This window comes from Rissa tridactyla, chromosome 4 (genome assembly GCF_028500815.1).
Source record: "Rissa tridactyla isolate bRisTri1 chromosome 4, bRisTri1.patW.cur.20221130, whole genome shotgun sequence".
NCBI classification, from domain to species: Eukaryota; Metazoa; Chordata; class Aves; order Charadriiformes; family Laridae; genus Rissa; species Rissa tridactyla.
Window position 1 is genome coordinate 39,703,140 of NC_071469.1, and position 24,981 is coordinate 39,728,120.

The 24,981-nt window shown below is 40.0% G+C and overlaps 1 protein-coding gene across 8 annotated transcripts in view; it reads left to right on the forward strand.

Annotated features, from left to right (window-relative positions):
• The first annotated feature begins 3,971 nt into the window (after positions 1-3,971).
• The window catches only part of GPHN (gephyrin), a 299,636-nt gene continuing 278,626 nt past the window's right edge, over positions 3,972-24,981 (forward strand). For all 8 annotated transcript variants that reach the window (XM_054200605.1, XM_054200607.1, XM_054200606.1 and 5 more), the window contains exon 1: positions 3,972-4,078. In XM_054200605.1, the coding sequence (XP_054056580.1) occupies positions 4,015-4,078 (64 nt within the window). In that variant the 5' untranslated portion in view covers positions 3,972-4,014. The remainder of the gene's footprint in view (positions 4,079-24,981) is intronic.

The following is a 24,981-nucleotide window of genomic DNA, read 5'->3' on the forward strand; positions in this document are numbered from 1 at the left end:
GACCTTACTTGGATTTGCACCAGTGGCATAGAAATAAAATGTTCTGAATTCTATTAATGATTCATTAAGGCAGCTATTTCATGACTTCAGCTGGATCTGTACCAATGGCACACAGCTGAAGAGTCGCAGATCCTGCTAGCCAACCGATTCAAAATAAAAAAGAATAGAGTTAAGAAATTACATTTAAGGAGCCACTGGAAAAAAAGTAATACCCGTCTAACAACAAGATTATAGAAATTATGTCGAACACCTATTCTAAATAGGAATCTTCTTGTGATCATACTGAAGTCTCAGGTTTTTTTCATCAAGATTCCTACAGGTAACTAAACAAGTGCTTCCTGTACCCTCAAACTCTTTCATCCAAATGAGTAATTAAAATATGCCATTCTGTATTACTTACAATAAAATAAGAAAGCCTACTATGTTGGCCAGTGGACTAGACTACATGGAACAAACATGGCTGGAGGAGCCAGCTTAATGAAAGGGTAGTGCTTTGTTAATGGACAGATATTGATAATTAACAGCTGGCAGACAAAGTAATGTAAAAAATTTCCTGAGAGGTTACTAAGTCCTCTAACTAACTTACGAGTTATCCCTCAGCACTGACATGACCAGGACAAAATGTGACTATCAATTTTGTATTGATTTTCGTGACGAAAACTTGTTTTTCTCTGGACAGTGAACATGAACTCTGCTATGGACTGCCTGTGTATTGCCTAGAATGTCTCCCTGCAGTAAAAGGTTTCTTCCTCACACACACTTGTTTCCTTACTCTGTTGAAAACTTGACTGCAGGACATCATCCCATTTACAACCTTCTCTTGAGCTATTAAGGGTCTACCGTTATATTAACAATCTAGTTTACAATGACTTTCATAACACAGTAATAAAAACCCTCCTATTGATTTCAGCTTCTTCTTCATTCAGGCTTTTAAAAATTTGTAAATTTATACTATTTTGTTACATGAATACAATCTTCCACTACATTTCTATACAGAAAATCCCACACAAATCCCACTAGTAGGCACTTATAAGCCAGGAAGTAATAAAGCTAATGTTGCCAGTGAAATCTGAATTCTGCCCCTCCTTCTTACCATCCACAAGAGCAACAAATCAACAGGCTACACGGGGAGACTGTGAGATGCTCTGAATAAATAGTACTGTTTTTAGTGTAGGGTGTGAGAATCCTCTGCAGGGAGCTACAAAATGTCAAGCTATTTGCTTGTATTTTAGATAATTTCAGATACGTTTAGGAAAAAAAAAATCTTTTTGCCTTGTCTACAGCAGAATATTCAACACATAGTGACTGAACCCGTGAGAGAACAGCCGTATGAGCACCAGCGATGCAGTATATCTTCAGTAACCATGCTGTTTTGGGTTCAGGCTTACACCCACCCACATATGTTGTATTATACCATTGCATAACCAGAGATCTCTGGAGTCTGAATTCGCAGTCTCTATGGCTGCACACACTGCAACTGCTGTGCCAATATAGAAATGCTGATACCGTGTGCTGGTGCACCACCCCATCAAAGTGCTACTAGTGTGACTTTCACGGAGACAGGATATTTCTTCAGGCCTTTGGTTTTGCGCTAGTAGTCCATCTAAGGAAATGATATGCTAAAGAGGAAGCTCCTGGAATAGTTCATTAATATCTATGCAAATTACAAATGCTTTCGATAATTGCTTGTTAATACACAGTCAAAAGGATAATAATCCGGAGTCAGCTACTAGCAAGAGAGTATTGAAATCTCAACAGGAATATCTGAAAATATAAATACCCACTGGAGTCAGAGGGCTTGAACTGTGATAATGGGCTATGATTCACAGTTGATGATGTTGCTATTTAATGTGGAAGACATTTGCCTACATATTCAGTCAAAATGAGTTTAAATATTTTCTTCCAGACAGTTTCCCAGATCATATAGTTCAAGTAAGACAAAGTGAAGATACTTGTTATGGTACTAAGTTGCTTTATCTAAGGGCTATGTAACAACAGTTTTAGTCTCAGAGGAGAGGCGAAGGGCTCGAAGGGGAGAGAAGGGAAGAGGCTTGAGAAGATTGCAAAAACACCTTGCTGAGCCCTGGGGACTCAAAAGTTGTTGGGAAACTTTTTGTATCTCTGTATTTCATGCTAGCCAAAAGAAAGGGTGATTACCATCCTTGCTATCTATCTTTTCCCATTATCAGAGGTCTAAAGAATTGAACTGTTAAACCAGTGTAACCAGATGATGAAAACAACTTTGGATTCTGGGGACCAAGAGCAACTTGGCTGCAAGCTTGAATCCAGACAGACGACTGGAAAAGCAACTGACCACGTATTTTCACAACTGGTTTGGGCCAACCCAAATCCCCACATTTGCTGGGCCAGGAAGCCCTGCCTTCCTCCCGCCTCGGAGTGCTTTTTGATACCAGCTCCCAAGCACTGGCCCTGGCGCTGGCATGGGGGTGCCATCACCTGGGTGAAAGAGCTGCTCTGGGTGAAAAATACAAGGACAACACATTGCACATTGATGTCCAGCAGCACGTAGGGGTGTTTGGTGTCACTGAGGGTGACGTCATGTGAAGTTGGGGGAGAATCATAGAATGGTTTAGGTTGGAAGGGACCTTAAAGATCATCTAGTTCCAACCCCCCTGCCCTGGGCAGGGACACCTCCCACTAGACCAGGCTGCTCAAAGGCCCATCCAGCCTGGTCTTGAACACTTCCAGGGATGGGGCATTGACAACTTCCCTGGGCAGCCTGTTCCAGTGCCTCACCACCCTCACAGTAAAGAATTTCATCCTAATAGCTAATCTAAATCTCCCCTCTTTCAGTTTGAAGCCATTACCCCTCATCCTATCACTACATGCTCTCGTAAAAAGTCCCTCTCCAGTGTTCTTGTAGGACCCCTTCAGATAGTGGAAGGCCACTATAAGGTCTCCCCGGAGCCTTCTCTTCTCCAGGCTGAACAACCCCAACTCTCTCAGCCTGTCCTCGTAGCAGAGGTGCTCCAGCCCTTTGATCATCTTTGTGGCCCTCCGCTGGACCCATTCCACCAGGTCCATGTCCTTCTTGTGCTGAGGACTCCAGAGCTGGCTGCAGTACTCCAGGTGGGGTCTCACCAGAGCAGAGTAGAGGGGCAGAATCACCTCCCTCGACCTGCTGGCCACGCTTCTTTTGATGCAGCCCAGGATACAGTTGGCTTTCTGGGCTGCAGGCACACACTGCTGGCTCATGTCCAGCTTTTCATCCACCAGCACCCCCAAGCCCTTCTCCTCAGGGCTGCTTTCAAGCCATTCTCCACCCAGTCTGTGTTTGTGCTTGGGATTGCCATGACCCAGGTGCAGGACTTTGCACTTGGCCTTGGGAAGGCCGACAGGGAGCGGGTGACATTTGGCCAGCGCACTGGCTGAACTGCCCGTGACCCCGGGGAGCCGGTGGGGGGGATCAGTTTGCCGGTGGGCCAGACAGCGGGGCCGGATGCCCGGCGGCCACCTCGCTCCCCGCGGCCCCGGGGAGTACGCGGGGCCGGCCCCGTGCCAGCACCTCCGGTGCCGGTGCTGTGGGGTGTGAGATGAAACGCCACCTCGGGGGGCGGGGTGGGGGGGGCTGCGGCCCGCCAAAGTGGGGGCAGATGCACCGCACGGGCTACACAACCGACGGCGGCCCCGGTCCGGCCTGGCCCGGCCACCCTCCCCCGCGATCGGTAGCAACCGGCGCCAGGCCCGGCGCTCTCGGCGCTAGATTGGCGCTGCCTGGGCCGCGCGCAGCACGCCAGACTCGCGCCCGCTGGCTCCCGCGCCGCGCCCTCCTCGCACCCCCTCCCCCCCACCGCTCCGCGCGGTTGTATGTGCTGGGCCCAGGCTGGCGTCGCCCCGCCCCTCCGCGGGTTGTCCACGCCCCCCGCCCTCCCAGGCCACGCCTCCTTTGCGCTCGCGCCGCTCTCGCGCTCCTGCCCCCTCCCCCCTCTTCCCCCCCCCCCCCCCCCCCCCCCCCGCTCTCTCCCTGTCAGTGCGGTGGCTGCGCCGGGAAACATGGCGTCGGAGGGGATGATTTTAACGAACCACGACCACCAAATCCGCGTCGGGGTCCTCACAGGTAACGGGCCGCGGCCGGCGACGGCGCGGGGGAGGAGAGGAGGGAGGCGGTGGGTCGGTGCGCGCCCTCAGGCCGCCCGGCGGGTTGCCCCGGCGGCCGTCTCCTGTGGCGCCGCCGCCGCTGCGCAGGGAGCCGCCGCTCCGCCGTGCCTGCGGGAGCCGAGGCCTCGGCCCGGGCCCGGGCCCGGGGACGGGGAGGTGGGGGTGGCGGCGTTCCGACCGCCGGCGCCGCGGCGGGGAGCGTGTGCGGGAGGCCGGGCGGCGCTGGGCGCCGCTGCCGCAGGCGGGCGAGGGAGTGAGAGGGCTCGCTGGGCGCCGCAGCCCGGGGGACCGGCTCGGGAGTAACCCGCCTGGAGGGGACGGAGCGCGGCGGTGGGCGTCTGCCGAAGGGGACAGGGGGATCGAGAGGCGGCCGGGCTTCCTCCAAACGCGGTGGAGCCGTGCGGGCGAAGGCGTTTGAGAAGGAAGGGAGCCTGCGGCCGGCGCAGGCTGCGGACCGGCGGGAGCCGGGCCTGCCTTCCCCGGGCGGCGGCGGCGGCAGCGGGAGGCGGCCTGAGCTCCCTGCCCCCGGGGATGCCTTTGAGCGTGGCACGGCAGACACCTTTAGGATGACTCCTTCCCCTCCCCCTCTCCGGCCGTTACTTTCGGGGGGGGGTGGGTGGGGGGGATGCGTGTGCCTGTGTGCTTTCTGCGGGGAGGGGGAGGAGGGCACGTATGATGGTACTGCTGGTAGGGCATGGAGCATCCTTCAGTGAGCCCCTGGCCCATGACATGCGACGGCTGCACAGGATGGTTCCCAGAGCCGTAGCCGGTAGGTGTGTTGTGGACTTCAGGGTTTCTTCAGCTTTTGGGGGAGCCTTTGCGGTTATCCCGGTGTACCGTGGAGCTCGTCACTCCGGTGGGAGTGCGGTACGCCCAGAAATGGAGCCCCGAGGGGTTCGACTGTATACGAGCGTAAATAGCATTTCTGGTGAAGGAAGGGCGAGAGATTTTAGTGAAATTTTTGTGCGTCAAGCTCAGTAGCTGTTACCGGGAGCCTGTGGAGACATGACTGTTCACGGAAAGCAGCGTTATGAGCACGTTTAGGAATCAGAAGACGTTCGGAGTGAAAGGGGGTGCGTTCATTGGAGAGGAGGCCTGGAGTTAACCCGAAAGTTATTTATTAAACCCAGCGATGTTTAACCCGAACGCTCCCGTCTCACGCCTCCTACGGAAACGGGTCCCTGCCCGCGGGCGGCGGGGGGGGGAGCCCGGGAGCTCCCGGCGGGGGGAGCCCTGGGCGGGGGGAGGGGAGCCCCCGGCGGGGGGGCGGAGCCCGACGGGGGGAGTCTCGGCGGGGTGTCGGGAGCCCCGTGGCGGCCTGCGCTGTCCCCCGACCGGGTGCTGAACCCCCGCCGCCGGGGCCGGGTTACCATTGGCGTCCAGCCCTTCCGGGGAAGCGTTGGGCTGCAAGGTTATTTTGATGGCAAACCCCGAGAAAAGCACGGTGTAATAGAAGTAGAAATCCTTAGCCTTGCTTTCAAATTTCAGGCATCTATATCCTCAATAAGGACAGAGCAGTTTTGACCAGATGCAGAAGTCAAATTGGGGGAGTTTGTACCTTTTGTAACTGAAAGCTAGGATGTGCATGCAATTACATGTAATTGTAAAAGTTAAAGTGAGAAGGAGGTGTCTGCTAACAGAATACTCTTTGCATATTTTGTGCAACTTTACGCTGTGGAACTTGGATTATTATTTTCTGTAGATTGGTGAGTTGTAATAACTTTCACCTATAAATGTTCCCAGAATGCAGTAATAGATACATATGGTGTTACAGTCATTTAAATAATGATTAAGTCCCACAATAGATTCAGATAATCTTTCAAAATACATATGTTTTTATTTCGTGCTATAAATCCTGTTTGAGCACTATTAAATTCTTTTAACTTTGTTTCATAATTTGCAATTCCATTGTTTCTGCTCTTTCAGTTGTGGAAACAGATTTAAAAACTCACTCTGCTGAATTTTTCTTCTAGAAATGAACTAATAATTGCTTCTTGGCTGGTGTATGAAGGAATCTGTAGCAATGGAAAGGTTAGGTATGAGCACTACTTTTTGGTTTAATCATTTAGAATAGCTCGGTGACCAGAAATTAGATAATTAACATAACATGACTTCTTTAGCTTTTCTAATTAAGATCATAGCCATATGTTTGTTTTGTTAACAGTTTATACTTGCGGGCTTATCAGCACAGGCATATAGATTTATGTTCCTATTAGACCTGGTATACTCAGTTTAGAAAGTACCATTATTGCACCTTATGGTAGTATTCAGATGGAATTTAAATTTACTTAAGAGTAACTCCCTTGAGTTAATTTGCAATGAAGTTGTATGTTTAGTTTTAAATGAGGACATAAAAAAAATGTTTGGGCATCTTGTTAGTCTTCTCTGTTGTTGAGGCTGATGCACATGGCTCCAGAGTATATTAATACAGAGTGAATAATGTTTGTTGTGTAGCTTAGTTCTATTGCATTCAATTTTGGTTTAAGTAAGTTATTGTATTTAGTTTTGCTTAGTAGACCTTTGTGTTTGTGTGTGCATTGCTAGTTGCTTGTCTAGAAACAAACATATATTTCTTCACTTGTGATAAATTAAGACAGGTACAATGGATTAGAGAAATAGAAAGTTTGCTTATTGTTTAGACAAAGTAACTTATTGTGTTCAAATGCAAAATTATGCAGAAAGCAGCACTTTGTTTTTTAAAAAAAATACATGTTAACTTTTCTTATATCCAAACTGTCAAGGTCTTTTAGTTAAGAGGCAATGAGAAGAATGGAGTCCATAATTAGGACACTTTCTCAATGTTAAGGAACTGTCTTCCTGAAGTCTGGAAACATACTTTCATGTATACAGCTTCTGCTGACTTGCAGATGCTGTTCATGTTTATTTTTGAGTCTCTATACAGAAAGTGTAGACTTAAGCTTATTTACTGGAACATGAGGAAATATAAACAACCATGGATTACAAAACTGTGAAGCTTGTTGTAAATTAGAGGGTTATATTTTATGTAAATAGGAAGTCTTGCTAGTTTGTGGATAGAAAATTTAGTTCTAATCTCTGTGCGTTACCATTTCAAGACATTTTGCAACATGCGAAAAGAATGCAACCATGTCATATTCATCCCCAGTGTTTAATGAAGTATTCAGATTAAAGATACTGCTCACTTAAGTTCCAAACCTAGGTTTTCTCTCTTCTAAAATTGATAACATAGTGCAGGCACATGAAATAATAATAGAGCTTCAGTCTTATGTTGTCATGAGGTTACCCTTATGCTAAAATACAATACATTTTAAAAATGGACTGTGATGCTAACTGTCAGATTGGGGTATTTTTGTGATGGAGAATGAGATAGCAGAGTTGGGCTAACAATGGCCAAAGCTGTGTCATTTAAGTGTTCCGGATATCTTCTTTAAAAAGGAAACACACATAGAGAAGAAGAAATGTAGGGTAGGTTTAAAAAAAAAAAAAGAGGAAAATTTCTACATTTATGGTAAAGGTTGGATTATATGCATGCTCTATCTGCAGTGTTATGCACCAATACTTCCTTAGTAAAATACAAATTTTGATATGGAATTATTTTGTTTGCCCCTTGCAAGCCTTTCATGTTTGGGATATCTCTAACAGAATCGTTGTAACTGGTTGCCATTGGTGTCAGGATATTGAACCCGGATTAGTCAGTTCAGAGTTTTGTAATGCTGAAGTTGGCTAGAAAAGGGACAAAAATGTGTGCGGTGCTCAGAGTTGAATCAATATTAGGTTATCCTTCACTGGTGGTGACGCTGGTAAAAGTTACATAATCTGTGACCTTTCTTGTTTTGTGAGGGACTAAGCAGACCCTTCACTAGAACCGCCCAGAGAGATCTAAATGATGTTGCCATCTCCACTAGCCTGGTGGAAAAAAGACAGTCTATTTCTCTCTGGTTGCCCTTTTATTTTGCTCCATCACCGTTTTCTACTTATTTACCTCCCCCCTCCCCTTTTTTTTTTCTGTCCAGTAAGCACCTAGTGTAGATGTTCAAAACTTCATGTTTTGTTACATCTTCTTTTCAGAATATTAGTGATAAAAAATTTGTCAAATTTGGGGTTGGCTTATAAAGCTTCATTCAGAGTTTGCTCTTGAGGTAGGTCTGTGAGAAGGAGTTACCACCAGACACAAACAGCATTTTCTGTCTTTGCCTCTCTTTTTGTATTGTTTCTTGCTTGTTTAAAAAAAAAATAATCTCGGACTAACTTTATTTTTTCAGGATAGTTTTATGGTATTTAGTATTGCTTAAGAAGTGGTGATACAGCTTTTCACCTTTATGAAACATTTTTACAATTAAGGGGAGTAAAGGATTTTGGCAAAATTCAACCCTTCACTAGTGTTTTCTTCTTCAGGTACTTTATTCTTCCTTTCTTCCTTTCTTCCGCTAAGTAAAGATTAAAACATTTTGAATGATAGTTGTTGCCATGGGCCTACGCAGTAAAGCAGACAAAGGTTTTTGAATGCGTAACCTCAGACCTTGTTTAGCATCTTAACACTGTAGTGTGAAAGATTACACTAACATCTTTGTAAATGTCTGAAACCATTTAGTTTGTTGAAATAGCACAGCACGTACACATTGTGTCTGAATTTGTCACTTTGAAGCAAGCATTCCTCTCAGATAGTGAGGGTGTTGTCTACTTGAGAACATAACCCAAACAAACCTGGGCAGATCTGAAGCCCACTGGTGTAAAAGTTTTGTAAATATTACCTTTGAGAAATGTGATGAAATACTTAGGATGTTGCTATTTGTTGGTCAGACTGTTTTAGAAATATATATGCTGTCGGCTTTCCAACTAAAAATTCATATGCCTTTCTCCTACTTTATGAGGAACCTTCTCACAAGTTTCCTCTAAGATCTTTTCTCAGTGGTGGTACTAGTCACACTTTTGACATGCATTGTAAGTTACGGTAAACTTTCTTACAGAGGTGTGGGTGAGAGGGTAAGGACTGGCATTAAGTTTGCTAGGACTTACTGTCACATTGCCCTAATTGTCTAAATTGAAGTTGGTTATCTTTTTGCTTGTGATCTGCCTTTCTCTCAGAAACTACATCTTGTTGGGCACTCATTTTCAAAACATAGATTCAAGTCAGTAGCTTTTCCTAGGAGCATTAGTTTTCTTCCAAATGCTTAGTTCAGTGAATGAATTCTAGAAGTAGAGAAATGTTACACTTCCATGAAGAGTAAAACATTCTAGACTCTGAGCAACATTGATTTTCATCTTTCCCAACTGTAAGACTGTCGTAATGTTGAGTTTATCCATAGAATTTAGGAGATCTCACTCTTTGTCATTTGTAGCCATCAGTCTTCACAAAAGCATTTCTTTCTGATTTTTGATATGGCTATGATGATAAGCTTTTATATCTAGTGAGTGATCTGTACAATTGTCCAGTTTCCTTTTTATAGTTTAACAGTGCTGAAAAGGAGCCTGTAACTTTTATAGTTAAAGAGGAAGAAAGTCCTGGATTTTTCCCCACCCCTGTTTTTTAATATGCAATGTGGAACAGAAATTGGTGACTGGAGTCTCACTGATAAAGCAGACTTTTACTTACAGTTTAATTTGCTTGCTATGATACCGTTTCTTTTGAATTGAAAAAAGTAGAAACACTGAAGTTAAAAAGCACATAAAGCAAGAGATTATTTCCCAACTATACATGGATGTTTTAATTAATACCTACTTATGTAAGAAATGGCCATTAATTTGGAGATCTATGTGTTTTTATAGAGCAGGAGTGAGAAATCTTGTATAATCATTGTTTCTTGATTTGGAGTTTACTTACCCAAATACAGTTGAAGGACTTCCATTTTCGCCCATGCTCCATGTCTGAGCTCATATGCAGCAGTACAGAGCTTATCTGTTACATTATGCTTTCATTTACTTTTCTAGGTTTATACTTGTCCCCTTTTTCAGTATTGTGGGAAAATGTTCTGTGCTGCTTACCTTAAAAATTAGCGATCGTGGATTTCTTGAGAAGTGGCTTAGTTCTGGGATAGCCTTTAGTTGGTTTGCTGGGTTGTTAACTGGACAATAACAAAATATATCATCATCAGTCCATGCTTTGGAGAGTGTAGCATGCAAAAGCCTGATACGCGCACACAGAATTTCTCACCTCTAATGTTGGTTTAACCATATCTCTCTGTCTGTTTGCTTGTTTGTTTTCTTCAAGTAAGAGAGTAAGGCATCTTTGTTGAGAGGTACTTTTATATCACATTAGGATTTCACGCATAGCTTTTCTGAAAATGTCTGTCTTGAAATTTATCACACTTTAAAAGCAAAGAAGTTTGCTGTGCAGTGCCTTTTTGAAGTGAAAGTTAAGATCTTAACATTTCTTTTTCACTTGTTCAAGCTAAAAAAGCTTATTTTGAATATGTGGGAAAATATTTTTTTTTTTATGCTAATGGTTGAACCAGTTTTGCTGCTAAGGTTTGAATTTTTTTTTTGTGAAGATAAGTATAGTTTTTGTTGTCTGCAATTCATGAGATTGATATTATGCAACAGGAGGACATGATAACTAAAAATGAGATAAAATTTTAGCTCTTGTTAGAATATTTATAAGCTCTTGAATTGTGTATTAAATAAAATAAATAATTTACACTCTGTTCCTATGCGTAGATGTAGTATGCAACTGTTCTTGTATTGAAATAGTCTTATATTAGTATAACAGAATTCTTCTTGAAAGTTTAGCAGAATGCCTGAAAAAGCTGTCCTTGGAGAACAGGAGGGTAATAAACAACCATATGGGAAATGAGCAGGTAGCAGCCTTTTTTATGTGGCATGTTTTTAATTAATAAAAAAGTACCGTAGCCTTTTAGGGTGTTTTGTTTTGGTTTTTTTTTTTTTAATCACAAAACAATTGAGAGGAAATTGAGAAAGTTGAAGTTTACAAGGAACAGTAATTGCATAAAAACAACTGCTTGGGAAAAATGGGCTTAATTAGGCAGTTCTCTTACTTGCAAAATGAGATTTTTTTAAGATGTTTGTATGTGAAATTTTCTTTATTTGTTTTGTTTTCATACTATATCTACTGAGGTCTATTTTATGCCTAGCTTAGTTGTCAAGTAGAAAAGAATTAGCATAAACCCTCAAGAATAATCTTCTTCTATGTACTTTTTGCAAAATCCTGCAAAACAGGACTTTATCCTACTGTTACAAGGTGGGTGAATGATATTAATGGTATTTTGTAAGGAATAAAATGCGTTGTCTGTTCCTTGTACTATGAGATAAATAGCAGAACTTCCACTGGCCGACTTCAGTGATTTAGCGAATAGTTATGTTTTACAAAACCTATTTTTGAGCCATAAAGAGTTTTTTGATGTAGACCAAAAACCTGAGAGAATTGACTCAATGTTAATTTAGCTCCATATGCAAGTAAGTTACCTAGAACAGTAATCTTTAATAATTTTATACTTAACATGACATTTCATTTTGTATTCAACATATAAATTATATTAGTAGACCAATATAGTAATATAATAAGCATTGCATATGTATTTAGGACCGCAACTGTAGAAATACATGTTTCTCAGATATACTTTTTCCTTTTCTAATTAAATTATATCACTTATATAGTAAAGTGAGGAAGCAGAAAGCATGTGGGCTTTGAACTATAATATTGTTTGGGCTTTTGAGTGCTCACTGTGTGGTTATGAAATTCATGGGGTTTTTCATTGTACTGTATGTTGTAGGGAATTTAAAATCTACGTGGAATATTTTTTTTTTGAAAAATCTTTCTTTTATTTACTTTGTTGGTTTTCCTCTATATCATATGTGGCTTTTGAGACCTAAAAGTGGGAACCAGAAATTTAAGTATATGGTGTGTTTTTCTTTGGTTGTTTTTTTTTTTTTTTTTCCCTGGTGTTTTGTTTTTAGGGTTTTTGGTTTTTTTTTTTGGTTGGGTTTTTTTTTTGGTAATGTGTGCTGTGGGGGATTTAAATTCATACTGAAATCTAGGAAATCTAGGAAGGGAGCTGTTATTCAGAATTTTTTTATGGGAATTTGTATGGATAAAGAACAATATCCATTCTTTAGGAATTAAAATGAACTGCAGTGAAGAATCCTGCAGTTCTGGCTAAGAAGTGGAAGGTTCCTAGGATCTCTGCAAATGACGGAATAGGCAGAGTTTGCTGTTAAAAAAGATAAGACCCCCTTTTCTCTTAGCAAGCTGCTTTAAATGGCCTGGGATAGGCAATTTAGGGAAGGATTGATAGCAAGGCCTGAGATAAAGTCTGTAAAGCCTTCATCCAGTAATTCTTGAAGAGACATTGAATGTGGCACTGGTTAGGAACTTGGCAAACCAAGACACTTCTACTCTGCTATTTCTTACCCCTTCCTGAAACAATTTTTGTGGGATTATGAAGACAGACCAGACTGTAAAAGAGAAGATATTGATGTCAGGCAGGTATGTATCCTTTTACCTAGGTACTTGTAAATCTTGTTTTAAGAAAGTTTGAGTGGCAGTGTATGTTTCTGGAAGAAGATTTCCATGAATTCAAATAGGTATTGGGTAGTTTCCCACTGACATGATTCTTTTATATGCTGTAGAGTAGGGGTATAGCAGTGTAGATGGTAAGAAGCCAAGGGCTTACTATGTACTCCCTGTCATAATCTTCATCTCAGAAAAAAATCGGGAGAAAGCGTCAAGATGCCTAAAAGTAAGTACATATCTATTGAGAAAACTGCCTGTTGTTTCCAGAAAAAGCAGAAAAAAGCAAAGATTAAAGGAAATAGGTACTTCTCATTTCCTCTTTTTTTTAGCTTCATTTTCCTTTTTAGTTGTCTGAATACTCAAGGGGAGACATTAACTAAGCGTACAGCAATTCAAGGCTCCTCTAAATTGCTGGAAAAATAAGCTGTAAATAAGGCATACTGAGGAGAAATGTTGTGAAACGTGTCTTTAAAAGATAGTGCAGGGACGAAGTGTTTCTGTAGATAATACTCAGAAAACTCCAGAGATGCTGGGAAAAAGTTGCAACAGGTGCTCATGTGTGTAACTCCCTCTTATTAAAACTTCAGCATTGCTGCTGTGCTCTGATTTAATACTTTTAAGAAAATTTTGAGAATATTTTAGAACAAATGGTATATAAGGTGAAGTTTTGGGGGAATGTTTTGTAATCTCTGGGTCTTTCTCTTGCTGTCATTAAGATGTCCTGAAAGAATTCCTTCTTAGATAGTCATTCTAATCATGTTTCTTTGCCTTGATAGATGAATGACGTCTAACTCCCTAGCTACAGCTAAATCTAAATGAAAGTACTTCTAATTATTATAGAATATACTTGATGGTAGGCTTTTTTAGTGATTACTTTAATCGAACAGATTGAAAAGTTGGGGGAGGGGGTGAGGAATTTCCTTCCCTCCCAGCTTCCCATTGCGAGGGATTCCAAACCATTCTGGACATACAGACATTTGTTCTGGTATTTATGTAGCAAAATAAATAAAAGAAGAAAGTAAAAGCTATATAGAATAAACCAGGAGACTTAAAAGGATGTTGAGATTTTTTGAGAGAAATCTTACAACTTTTTCAAGTAAATGTGACTACAGGATAATGCTGTATGGCATAATTCTTTTGACAGAACGCAAGGCACAGAACTTCAAGAAGCTGGGAATGGTCATGTTGGTAAGATGTATATGGTTCAAGTTGAGTATATTTAAACTGCTCCAGAACCTAATGCTATTCTGACATCTGTTTTTTAGGAACACGCTCTGTTCCACAGTAGGGAGGTAAGCTGTAGAACCTTAAGGTCTAATCTTGCCAGTTAATTTCCAGCGGACTAAGAATTAAAACTATTACTAGTGTCTCCAGTGTGCAGGACCTTCTTATCTGAGTGAGACTCAGGCTTCTTTTCCAAGCATCAAAGATCAAAATGGAAACTCTAAAGTTCATGTTAAAAGCAACTGCTGAAAAAAGCAACTGCTGAAGAATCTCCTGTGATCGTTAAGCTTCAAGGATGCTCACCTGCCTGTTCCTATTTCTTTATTCCAAAGGGTATAGCTCTAGTTTATGCACAATGGTTTCAGTACATGACTTTTCTCTTTGGCTTGGCAGTTGATCAAAGAGAATTAGTGAAAATACTAGTTGTCACTTCACCATTGTTTTGTCAGAAAAGGATTCAAGTAGACTTTTTTGAGTTCTTTGATGAACAGAACATCTTTCTCGAAAAGGCATCTGAGGCAAATTTCTGTATAGCATTAAACTGGGACATCATGGATTATACTTAATATTAGAAAAATCTCTTAATTCCTTGATAGCGTGTCTTATATTTGGTTATTGTTATGTGTAAGATGCTGTGAGGGCTCATCAAATCGTAAGGGAGATTTTAGATGTGAAATAGTAATAATTTTCAGTATGTCGTGCCAGAATAGTAGCAGTTTATGGTACCCTCCCCAAGAATTTTAGCAAGTCTTTGTATTCACATTGTTCCTAGTATCCTTTTTCTGCACCGAACAGACACCTGCTAGAACTGTTCTACCTGTACTTCAGCCTCTAAAAAGTAAATTCAGCTGTGCATATGGAAAATATGCAGACAAAACCACTTTAAAATGAATGGTTGAGATCTCATTAGCATCTAGAAAGTATCTAATAATTAGGGCACATTCAAGAGCTTCGTCTGTGTTTAAGATATTGTGAAAACATCAGCCTGGAGCCATTTGAGGCAATAGCAAAATATATATTATAATTCATCCAAAGCATAAATTTAAACTTAAAACCCTAGATGCTGACATTCCAACTAGCAGCCATTGCAGGAGAAAAAACAGGCAGATGCAGTAATTCTTTGTATTTGGATAATTAGGTGCTCTCTCAGTTCTGCAATGGTAAGTAGATAGGTTTTTGGTTTTTTTTAAAAAAGATCTTTCCTATTGTGTTGTACCTATATAAGTCTTCTGACTGTAATTCAGTAAGTTAACTTACCTTTTGTGATTTCATTCAATTTAAGTAAAGTCTACTTTAGGAAGTAGTACTCCCTAAGAGAAGCAGATTTGTGGAGCAAACAACTTAGTACTGGGGGCTCCACATGCACGCTGTTCACAGTGTTCTGCTTCATGCTAGCTCAAAACCCATCGACTGAACTCTAAATAATGGTTGGAGTGCATTAGGTGCACTCTTGGAGTACCTTTTTTAGTTTTGTCCAAAATGAATTTAGCATTCGTGCTTTGGTCCTTCTCTGCAGTGTGAACCAAAGAATGGTGATTGGGGACCATCAGGAGACAGCTTGAAAGCACCACTCTTGAACCAAACTGAAACACTAATATAGACACACTATTCTCTATTTTTGCCTCCACAGGGTTGTGTGTACCTCCTATAATTCTTGTGTGTCTTCCGGTGGGTAACACTGAGGAGACTTTCCTGGTGGTGGAAAGTGTCTGGAAAGATACCGGCTCTTGGTCTTTTCCTGTGCATTTTGTGGGTGTGATGTGAGTGGGGGTGTATCCTTTGAATACTCTGGAGAAAGTACCTAAAGAGGTGTGAGAAATGCCTTTTGTTAACTACCCTTGAAATTACTCTTAACTTAAGGTAGCCTAAAGTAAAATTCAGTACTAAGTAAAAGTATTTCAAATGTCCAAAATAAGCCACACAATTAAAAATTTTTGTAAAAGTTATAGATGAAGAAGTGTCAGAAAAAGCATGTTTACACTAATACTTAGTTTGAACAGGCCCTCCCTCTACCTAGCTCACTTGTCTGTGAGGAAAATACAGGTAGCACTTTGTCAGGGATTTTATCTTCCTGCATTCACTACATTTCAAGCTGTGTTATTCAGAGATAATTTTCTTCGGGTGTACCATGCAGTCTGCTATAACTGGTCACTGCTTTAGAGCCCAACAGGACTCTGTCCAGATTTAATCTTATGCCCCGTGGAATTTTGGGCATGGTTCTGTCGTCACTGCTGCTTGTTCACTCCCATGCTGCGCTGTGCTGGCGTAACCTGTTGTGTGGCCATGCAGACAGGGAACCAAAACAGCTGAAACCTAACCTGCCAGAAAAAAGGGATCCTTTCCAGCTGAGTCAGCTGTGTGATGTGGTTCAGCACTGAGCTCTGCAGGCTTCTGCTCCAGTAGGTGAATGGTGAGCAAGGCTGGCAATTTTTCACCTCTACTGTCGAAGTTCTTAGATTCCGTTCTTTGTTTACTACTCTTCTATGCCTGCCATTTTTCACTCTGTGCAAAACAAATTTAACTGGCTAACTTAATGGAAAACTATTCTTCTTTTTGAGCGATTAGTTTTCTGCAGCCTGAATAAATTGAATCAACTCGGTGAGGGACCTCAGGAGTGACTGTGTGAGGGAGGGGCTGGATTGCACAGGTGGGATAGGTAAAGGTGGGAGGTGGGACTTCAGCTTTCTGACCACAGCTCAAGCAGATGTAATCATGTGTTGGTTTTGTCCTATGCATTAATGCAGAAGATAGTCTTGGCACTCCTTTATCTAAGTGTTGTCTCCTTTCTTGCAAGTGTTGCTTTGTCAGGCTAGGTGTTCTCCCACTGGTATTCGCTAGGTTGTCCTGATTGACAAGCAAAGATCCTGCCTTCACTGAATATCAAGCAGGAAAAAAGCATAGTGAAGGGAGGGAAGGATTTGCCCATTATAGGAAATTATTTTGAAGAGGGGGTAAGTCAAGATATATTTTCCCATTTTGTATATAAACTTTTTTGATTAATACGAGTAATAGCTAGGTGAGTATGAAGGCTATGCTACGCATTTGTGCTTAACAAAGGGCTGAACATTTGGTAACTTGGATACATTAGGAAACTAGAAGAGCTGAACATTTGACTTCTGTGGTGTTAAATTTGGGAAAAGGTGAGCACTAAGTTATGCATTTACAGGCAGGTAGGGTCTCTTTTTATTAATGTGTTAATTTTTAATAGTCAAAACTTCTAACACTTAGTTTTTGTAACTTCTTGACTACAGTATGCCTGATAGAAGTAATTTGAAGACTATATATGTATTATTTTTATATATATATAAAAACATTTATTATATATCAAATAATAATTAAATTTTTTTTATATATATATATATGACAAATTACCCATTTCTACCAGATCTCATTTGCCTTCTGATTGGGGGACCACTTTGGCACCATTCAATCTGTCATCATACTTAACACTCATCTAGTTTTTTCTAAGCACGTCTTTACCAGTCAGATTAGCTAATACGCTAACTTTGAGGATGCTAACCTGATATGTACTAAATGACAGTTGATATGCTATTGACTTATTTTTCTTTTGTTGAACACCTGTCTGTATGCCAGCTATTTAAAACATCTGCATGCAAGATCATTTTCTAATTTCACTTTTGTCCTGCATACCTTCTTCTTGCTGACCTGAACAGAATCATTACCTTTCTCTTGAGTGGACTGTTACCCATGTGATGGAGGTAACTGGAACAACCAATCACAGGCATCAGCTAGTTGGGTAAGTCAGGCTTTGGGACTCTTGATATTTTCTTAAAAAGAGGGAGGGATTGGGATGATGAAGGAGGACAGATAGTTTAGTTATGTAATTGTGGTCAGTAGACCATTTGCATTTATTTAAGGCCTTATTTAATTGAAAATCAGAAGCCTGCTGGTCCATGCATTTGTCTGGTATTGTATGTTTCCATGGTCTCCGTGGCTACTAATTATGTATAGACCATGGTTTTGGCATCCAATGCAGTGCTTGGAGATAAAGGTAGCTAGCTGAACTGAGTTTTGCAAGTTGCAATGTGAGTAGCATCTCCAGTATTAAGATACATCTACAGTGGAAGTGTGTTTTTTAAAATAGCATAAAATACTGAAATGCTGTAGTCACTGAAAAAGCAATCCTAACACTAAACCCCACTGCTTCTAGAAGAAAAAGTTAAAGATTAATAATAAAAATGGAATTTTATGGGAAGCGGGAGAAAAAGGAAGTATAGAGGAGACCGATAGCCACATTATATAAATCAAAAACATATCATAAAGTATAGCTTCTATCAAAGAATGTAGAGACTGAGGTTATACAAATGAGGCGTGACGGCTGTTAATAGAAAGCAGACCAGCTAAACAGGGAAAAAGATTTGTGTGCTTAATGATTGTGCCTCTCTTATGTATCTTCAAGAGTCCCATTCACTAGAAAAGTTTAACACATTGCTTAACAGCAGCAAAATTAGGAAAAATTTTTATAAAAAAGAATAGAGAAATAAACCGAGTACACCAAATGCTTGTAATTCCAATAGTCTCTCCTTAAAAATACCTCACTGAGCCTTATTCAAAGTTGAAAAGTATTGAATCTTTTAGCAATTCTTTATGATAAATTCTTCTTTTACTTCATTTTATTAATGGTGAAATTAATCCTACCCAGAGAAGTAATCCTGTCCATGAGCTCTCATTTATCCCTGCAAAATTGTTCACATATATGGGGTGAACGAAATGTGAACCGATCCAGATGACAGTATTTTGCCAAGCTAGTTTTCAATCAGTTTCTCTTGGTTTCCTATGAGTAAATGTTTGTGCCCACTCAGTAGAGAAGGAAAACAAGTTGCTGCCAGTAGAAAGAAGCTGGGATTTTTCCTTTTGGTAAAAATGCATGAGAAAAACTGGTCTTTGGCCAAGGCATTAGTGCCCCATGTTCCTAGGGAATATACTGTTGTCTGGCCCTCAAAATTTGTATAATTACTACAGTGCACTTTTATCAAACTTCAGTTGGAAAAATCAGAAGTTACACTCTTTAAAAGAGACGGAATGGATATGATCACATCTGGTAGCCTTGTGCATCACCCATTATCCACTGATTGCAATTTGAGAGTCAGTGACCTGTGGCTACATATAGTGGCCCAAAACTCAATTGTCTTCCATTCACTTAATGATGCTCACAAAGGCATATGTTGGTTGTTTGTGGGATATTTCTCTTTCTCTTTGATACTAAATGATTGGCTTCCTGTTTTTTGAAGTGATTGTGCTACTTCTAGTGATGTCTGGTTGATCTGTGAATTTGCCCCTACTTTAGTAATGTCTTGTCTTCTTTCAGGAGACATTAGATTCCGTTTATTGTAATTACTTTTCTTTCTTAACCTGTATAGAACTACTGGGTATTTGGTGAGGTTTCAGAATTTAATTATGGCTCCTATTACAACTAATATAAAAAAAGAAAAGTTCTGAAGAAAGGAGGAGGAAATTAAAAAACGTACTCCCAAGATTTTCAGCAGTTCCTCTCTCCCTTCACTTCCTCACCATTAAGCAAAATGCGCACTACTTTCTTAATGCTTGCAAGAGAATAAAGCATTAAAAAAACCCCTTAGCTCTTCTTTAAAAACAATGGAAAATAAAGAAGTAAAGCCAACATATTCCTTTTCTGTCGTCTTCCTTCATCCCTGACTTTTCATCTTTGCATTTGGTTTAAATTGTGCTGGCTAAGTACTGGAAATGGCTTTTCGGTGCTTTTCTGCTATTTTTGTATTGAAAATACTTTTCAGTTACTGTTATTTCTGTTCTTTTGTAAGAGTTGTTCTTTGTGAATTGATAACGGCATACTTCCTTTGGGACTGACAGTAATATCTTTTTTGCCTGTAACGTGACAAGTTATGCTTAAATCTTTCTTAGCAGTGTTCTTTACTTTACAGTTGTTTTTTTTTCTTCTTTAGGTGTATGTGCCTTGATACAGTTTGTTGATCAAATATATCATGTATCTTCTTCAGTTTTTTTTTGGTGTTAGGTGAAAAAGCCAACCGCTTGAATGCAACTAGATTGAGAGTTTTCTTACTGAATTTGTACTAAATGTCAAGTGCTTATTTTCATGGAATTTTTTTATTTGGAACTGCTCTCCAGTTCCAAATACTCTCCAGTTGACGTCTCCTGGAATCTTAAGTTTTCTTTATCAGGTCAATATTCATAATTATTTATTTTAATTATTTATTTGTAAATCTGACAGATGACAAGGCTTCTCTTCCACTTTGCCTTGCATTCCTGAATGACTTCTTAGGCAACTTGATTAAATACTTTCATTTCCCCCATTCCCTCTTTCCCTTTTTAGCGTAGCTCTGAGAAGAATGTGTTTTCCATATATAACTGGATGTAAATGTTATCATTTTTGACCATGGTGTTAATGTTGTTTCTTTCAAGACTTCATTTTTTTTCCTGTGTTTCTTTCCTTTCACAGCCAGTGAACTTTCAAGTAGTTTGTTGTCCAGGAGGATGTATCTGGAGTATGTACTGCTTTAATGCAGTACAAAGGAAGTCACTGAAAGAAATCACTGAAGGTGATTGTGGTGGGTTGACCCTGTCCAGCAGCTAAGTCCCCACCCAGACGCTCGCTCATTGCCCCTACGCGGGATGAGGGAGAGAATCAGAAAGGCAAAAGTTTGAAAACTCATGGGTTGAGATAAAGACAGTTTAATAAGTGAAGCAAAGCTGTGTGTGCCTTACTGAGGTCAAGGTAGACAATATCCACTGCTCTCCCCCTACTAAGCCAGTCATTTCTCTTGTAGAAAGTAGATTTTGTTAGGCTGGACTCGGTGTTCTGCTGCATTTTTTTGTCTACCTGTGAGTGAGACAGGTAGAAAAGTCTAGTTTGCCTTTGTATGTGGCGTTCTGCCAAGCAAAAAGTACCTATAGGGAATTTGCTAGCTTGTTCCACTAATCTATCTGCTCCCTTTCTTCAGAAATACAGGCATTTTATAGATCAGTGCAAGGAAGCAATGTCCCACTCTTTGGCTTTACCATAAATTATGGTACGCAGCCTGTAGGACATCTATTCTCTGTTTACATTGTTGGCTAATTGTTTTCCTACAGTTGGTGAATAGCATTTGTACTTTACATGTGTTTAGCTTCTCATAACTGTTTAGGAGCCTTTGGAGATTTGTCTCCTTTTCTTGTCCCTTCAATGGAATCAGAAATTGAAATGCAGCTTCCATGCTTTCAAGGAGTTTCCTTTATAGGAAAAAGAAAAAAGTAGTATACATTTTAACTGTGTTGCTTCCATTTAAGTCTATGTTAATACATCTGTAATGTTCCTCTGGGCTGTTACATAGCTATCTAATGTCAATTACTTTGCATTGATGATGCATCTTAAGATACAGACTGGGGTTTTAACCATGTTATGTGAATGTAATTGAAGAAAATCCTTTTATTGGGTGCCCAGATGAGATCATTTCAGTAGGGACATGCTTTAAAGACATTTAAAGCTAGCAGTGCTGCACAGCTTATCACTGTTCTGTGATTTATTCTATATTGGATGTAATTTCAGATATTGGATTGTAACTGATAGCATTGCTCGCTGTGTAAATCTGTATGAAGTTCTTTCTGCCAGCTTATGTTATTTTTTATTTATACGTTTTGCAGATTTCTTTTATGTAAGTACTTTGCAAATTCACAGGTAAAAAGGAAGTCTTGAAACTTATATGCCAGATAGGCTACATGCTAAAAAAAAAACCAAAACAACAAACCAAAACCAAAAAACAACACGCTTTTTTAAGTCTCTGAGGACAAGAACTGATGCTAAACTGATACGTGAGGTTCTTGAATAAACCTGGATTCATGTATTAGTTTGGATTCACTCTGTCAATTAGCTTTGGCTACTGCAGCCTGGCTTTTAAAATATGGCTTACTAGTAAAACAGTTCTGTTGGTTATTTAGGAAACACTTATAGAATTATTATAATGTAGTATATAAGTTGGAGATTCCTAGAGGCCATAGTCAATTTGAGTATTAAATCAGATGTCATTTATTAAATATTTATATAGCAGTCCCTGCATCAAGGGGCTACAGGTCACTTTTAAAAACAAAATTTAGCAGTTGAGAGATGCTCCTAGAACACACATCATTTTTTTTTTTCACTTCAGGTTTTCTTTGTTGAAAGACAGTGAGTGTTGTTTTAGGATTTTTCTGTGCTTGAATATTATTTCTTACTAAGCCTTTTCACATTAAGTAACCAGGATCAGATGTCTTGAAAGCATGACGTGGACACAGCTTTGTCCTTGGTCTCATTTTCTTTTGTTCCTTGGATTTTTAACAGAATAGTATAGAATTTGTTATCTGAATAGCTAAAATTCTGTAGAAATAGTTTGTCTATTCTGTAGTGAACAAAAGTCTGTATCGATTCACCGGTCTATTCAAATTAGCTAATTCAGAGAAATACAATTCTGTATATTAGAAGTATCTAATGTATATTTTTGTTGTATACTTTGCTCTAACAGAGTCAAGAGGCTTTTGATTTTCTTCATAGTCTGTCGTGATCAATATCACCAAAGGTTTACCTTTCTGGATGAGGGCTGAAGTGCAGTCACTAAACTAAAGGACAGACTTGAAGTTAAAATAGTATTATAAGAGTAATAACTATATATTTCTTTAATAATTAAGGTTTGCAAACCTCTTAATTTACTGAGGCACTGCTAATCCACTGGAATTGACATACACGGAGTGATATATTTTTGCCTTCCTCTTACATCTGAGGTTTTACTTCTGACTGCATCCCTCCTTGCATCGGGGAATAAGAATTTGAGATGAGAAGTTGAAGATGCAAAGCACGATTAGTAGTTTTAACTTGATGTGGTATTTGAAAGCATATAACAGTTTCTAAAAGAATGAACAAATGCTTCACACTGTAACTTATCATATTGGTCCACCTATGTGCATGTTATCTTTCTTGTGTGTTTTAAGGGTCGATTGAAGATTTTTATATATATTTTGGATGGAGGGAAAAAATAATACATGATCCAAAAGATGCAAGTTGCAAAAAAAGAAAAAAAGCAAAAAAGCTGCTGTTTACACAAGAAGATTAATGTTAGCATATTATGTGGTGATGGATGTTGGTGGCAGAGGAAGGGGTTGAGTCATTGTTTTAGAATTGTGAGGTGGATTTACTAGAGTTTGTGTGCTCTGGAGAGAAGAGAATACTCTGTTGATCCAGTGCTGCAAATACTCATTTGGGATTATTGTGGTTGCTCCAGTGAATGCTGCATTAAAAGTAGAAGAAGCTTTAAGTATTCTTTAAAATGGAATGCATTGCCTTTATTCTCTCTGTGGAGTAGTGCTGTAAAAAGCTACATGCCTAGCCGTGCACTTCTGAAATTAAAAAAGCTTCATGGCTGAAGAGGTGCCCAAATTCGAAGAAGTCTTGTATTTCTGAAGAGATATAAATTGTCAATCAAACAAGTCTCTGTAACACTTCATAGACTAGATCCAAAAAGAGACATAGATGTGGTGATGCTACAATATCTTAAAATTAGCAGTTTGGACCATGCAGCGGGAGGGAAGAGAACAAACAGGGTTCAAATCTTTGCATTTTCGATGGTTGTTGCGTTTTCTTTTCTGTTAGAGGGCAAGTAACAAAACAGAAATAGTCCGTGGAGCAGGGACTAGAATCTAGGTCTTCTTTCCCAGTTGAGTGCCCCAGCTGTTAGGGTACAGTATGGTCCTTGTTGCTGATTTAGTTTCTTAAGTAAAGCACTCTTCTGGGAAATAAATGAGTGTGTTTGAATCCCCATAGGCTAGTAGGGAATTAAATCCAAGTTCCTTACCTCTGTGATACTTGCTGTAATCCAGTATGGATCTACAGGAAAAGTTGTGGGTTGGTAGTCCTAAGCCATTTGTAGACCCTTGTGCACTCTGCAGTGCTCTTACGCAGCATCCGCCACCGTCCTTTCACAGGGTGCATGTGTGCAGGTGTAACCTCTGTGTTACCTTGCCTATGAGCCTCTTAGCATATGTCTTGGTGGAGCTTTCATTTTCTCTAAAGTTTCCACCAGAAAAATTCAGTGTATCTCTATTTTTAGGGAAATCCCGTGGTGTTTGTTGGATTGCTTCGTATAGGACTTGAGTGCCTGAGTTTTACTTGTATGCAAAAATGCATTTATTACATGCTACCATGGATTCAGAAGCCATGCAGATGAGGAGACAATGTCAAGAATGTTTATGAAGTATTTGAATACTGTAACAGCAGGATCACTGTTTTTTGTTGACATTTAAATAAAAATGTCTTAGCACTCAGAAATTTCTGGGATCACCCAGCCTGAAAGCTTTATTGGTACAACTGAAGGGATAAATTTGCTGGACAATCAGGTTTTCCTTCCAGTTGTTTAAGTTAAATAATAACTTTTTTTTTTTAAAGAAATGAAAAATAACTGCCTGTTTTACTTAGGAAGGTTTTACTTCCATGGTTTCTCTGATGTAATCTTGTTCGTGTGTCTTCCCATATCAAAACTGATTTGTGTAGTATTCAAGAAGATTGTAACAAGCAGAGAAAAAAGTTTGGGGGAGCTCTCCCTAGCCTTCTTCCCCAAACCCTTATTTACATGCCATATGACTTAAAAAAGAATAAAGAAATAAAATATGAAGTCTGTTCTCCTCACTTCAGTTTTTCACTTTACTTGATAAATAAATCCTAGGTGTAGTTTTCTGCATTTTTTAATTAGTTACATTTACTATTTTCACAATTATGATTTTGTATTTTAACTTTTTTGGTAGTGGCGCTTCTATGCAAAATTGAAATTGAAGTTACTAAAAGTGATTGGTTCCAACTTATTTTTTTTTTCTTCTTGAAAAAACAATGTGTTTGCTGTATTTCTTGTAATCTGATAAGGAAAAATGTCCTGACAAACACTAGAAGTGCTGATATGACCTTGGCCATATCTTAACTAGCAGGTGCCTATAGAATAAGACAGTACTGCATCATAATTTCCTGATGAGTTACAGCATCATGATGGCACGTGCTCCCACTCAGAATCTATTTTAAGAAATGACAGAAACACTTTCTTATAATTAATCTTGTGCTCAAAAATATTCGATCGGAGTGAAGAAAGTCTACAAAGTAATGACGTTCTGGTGATCAAAAGAGAACTAATGGAAAAGTAATTATTTAATCTGTATAGTAAAAACAGTAGCAGAAAAAACCCCAA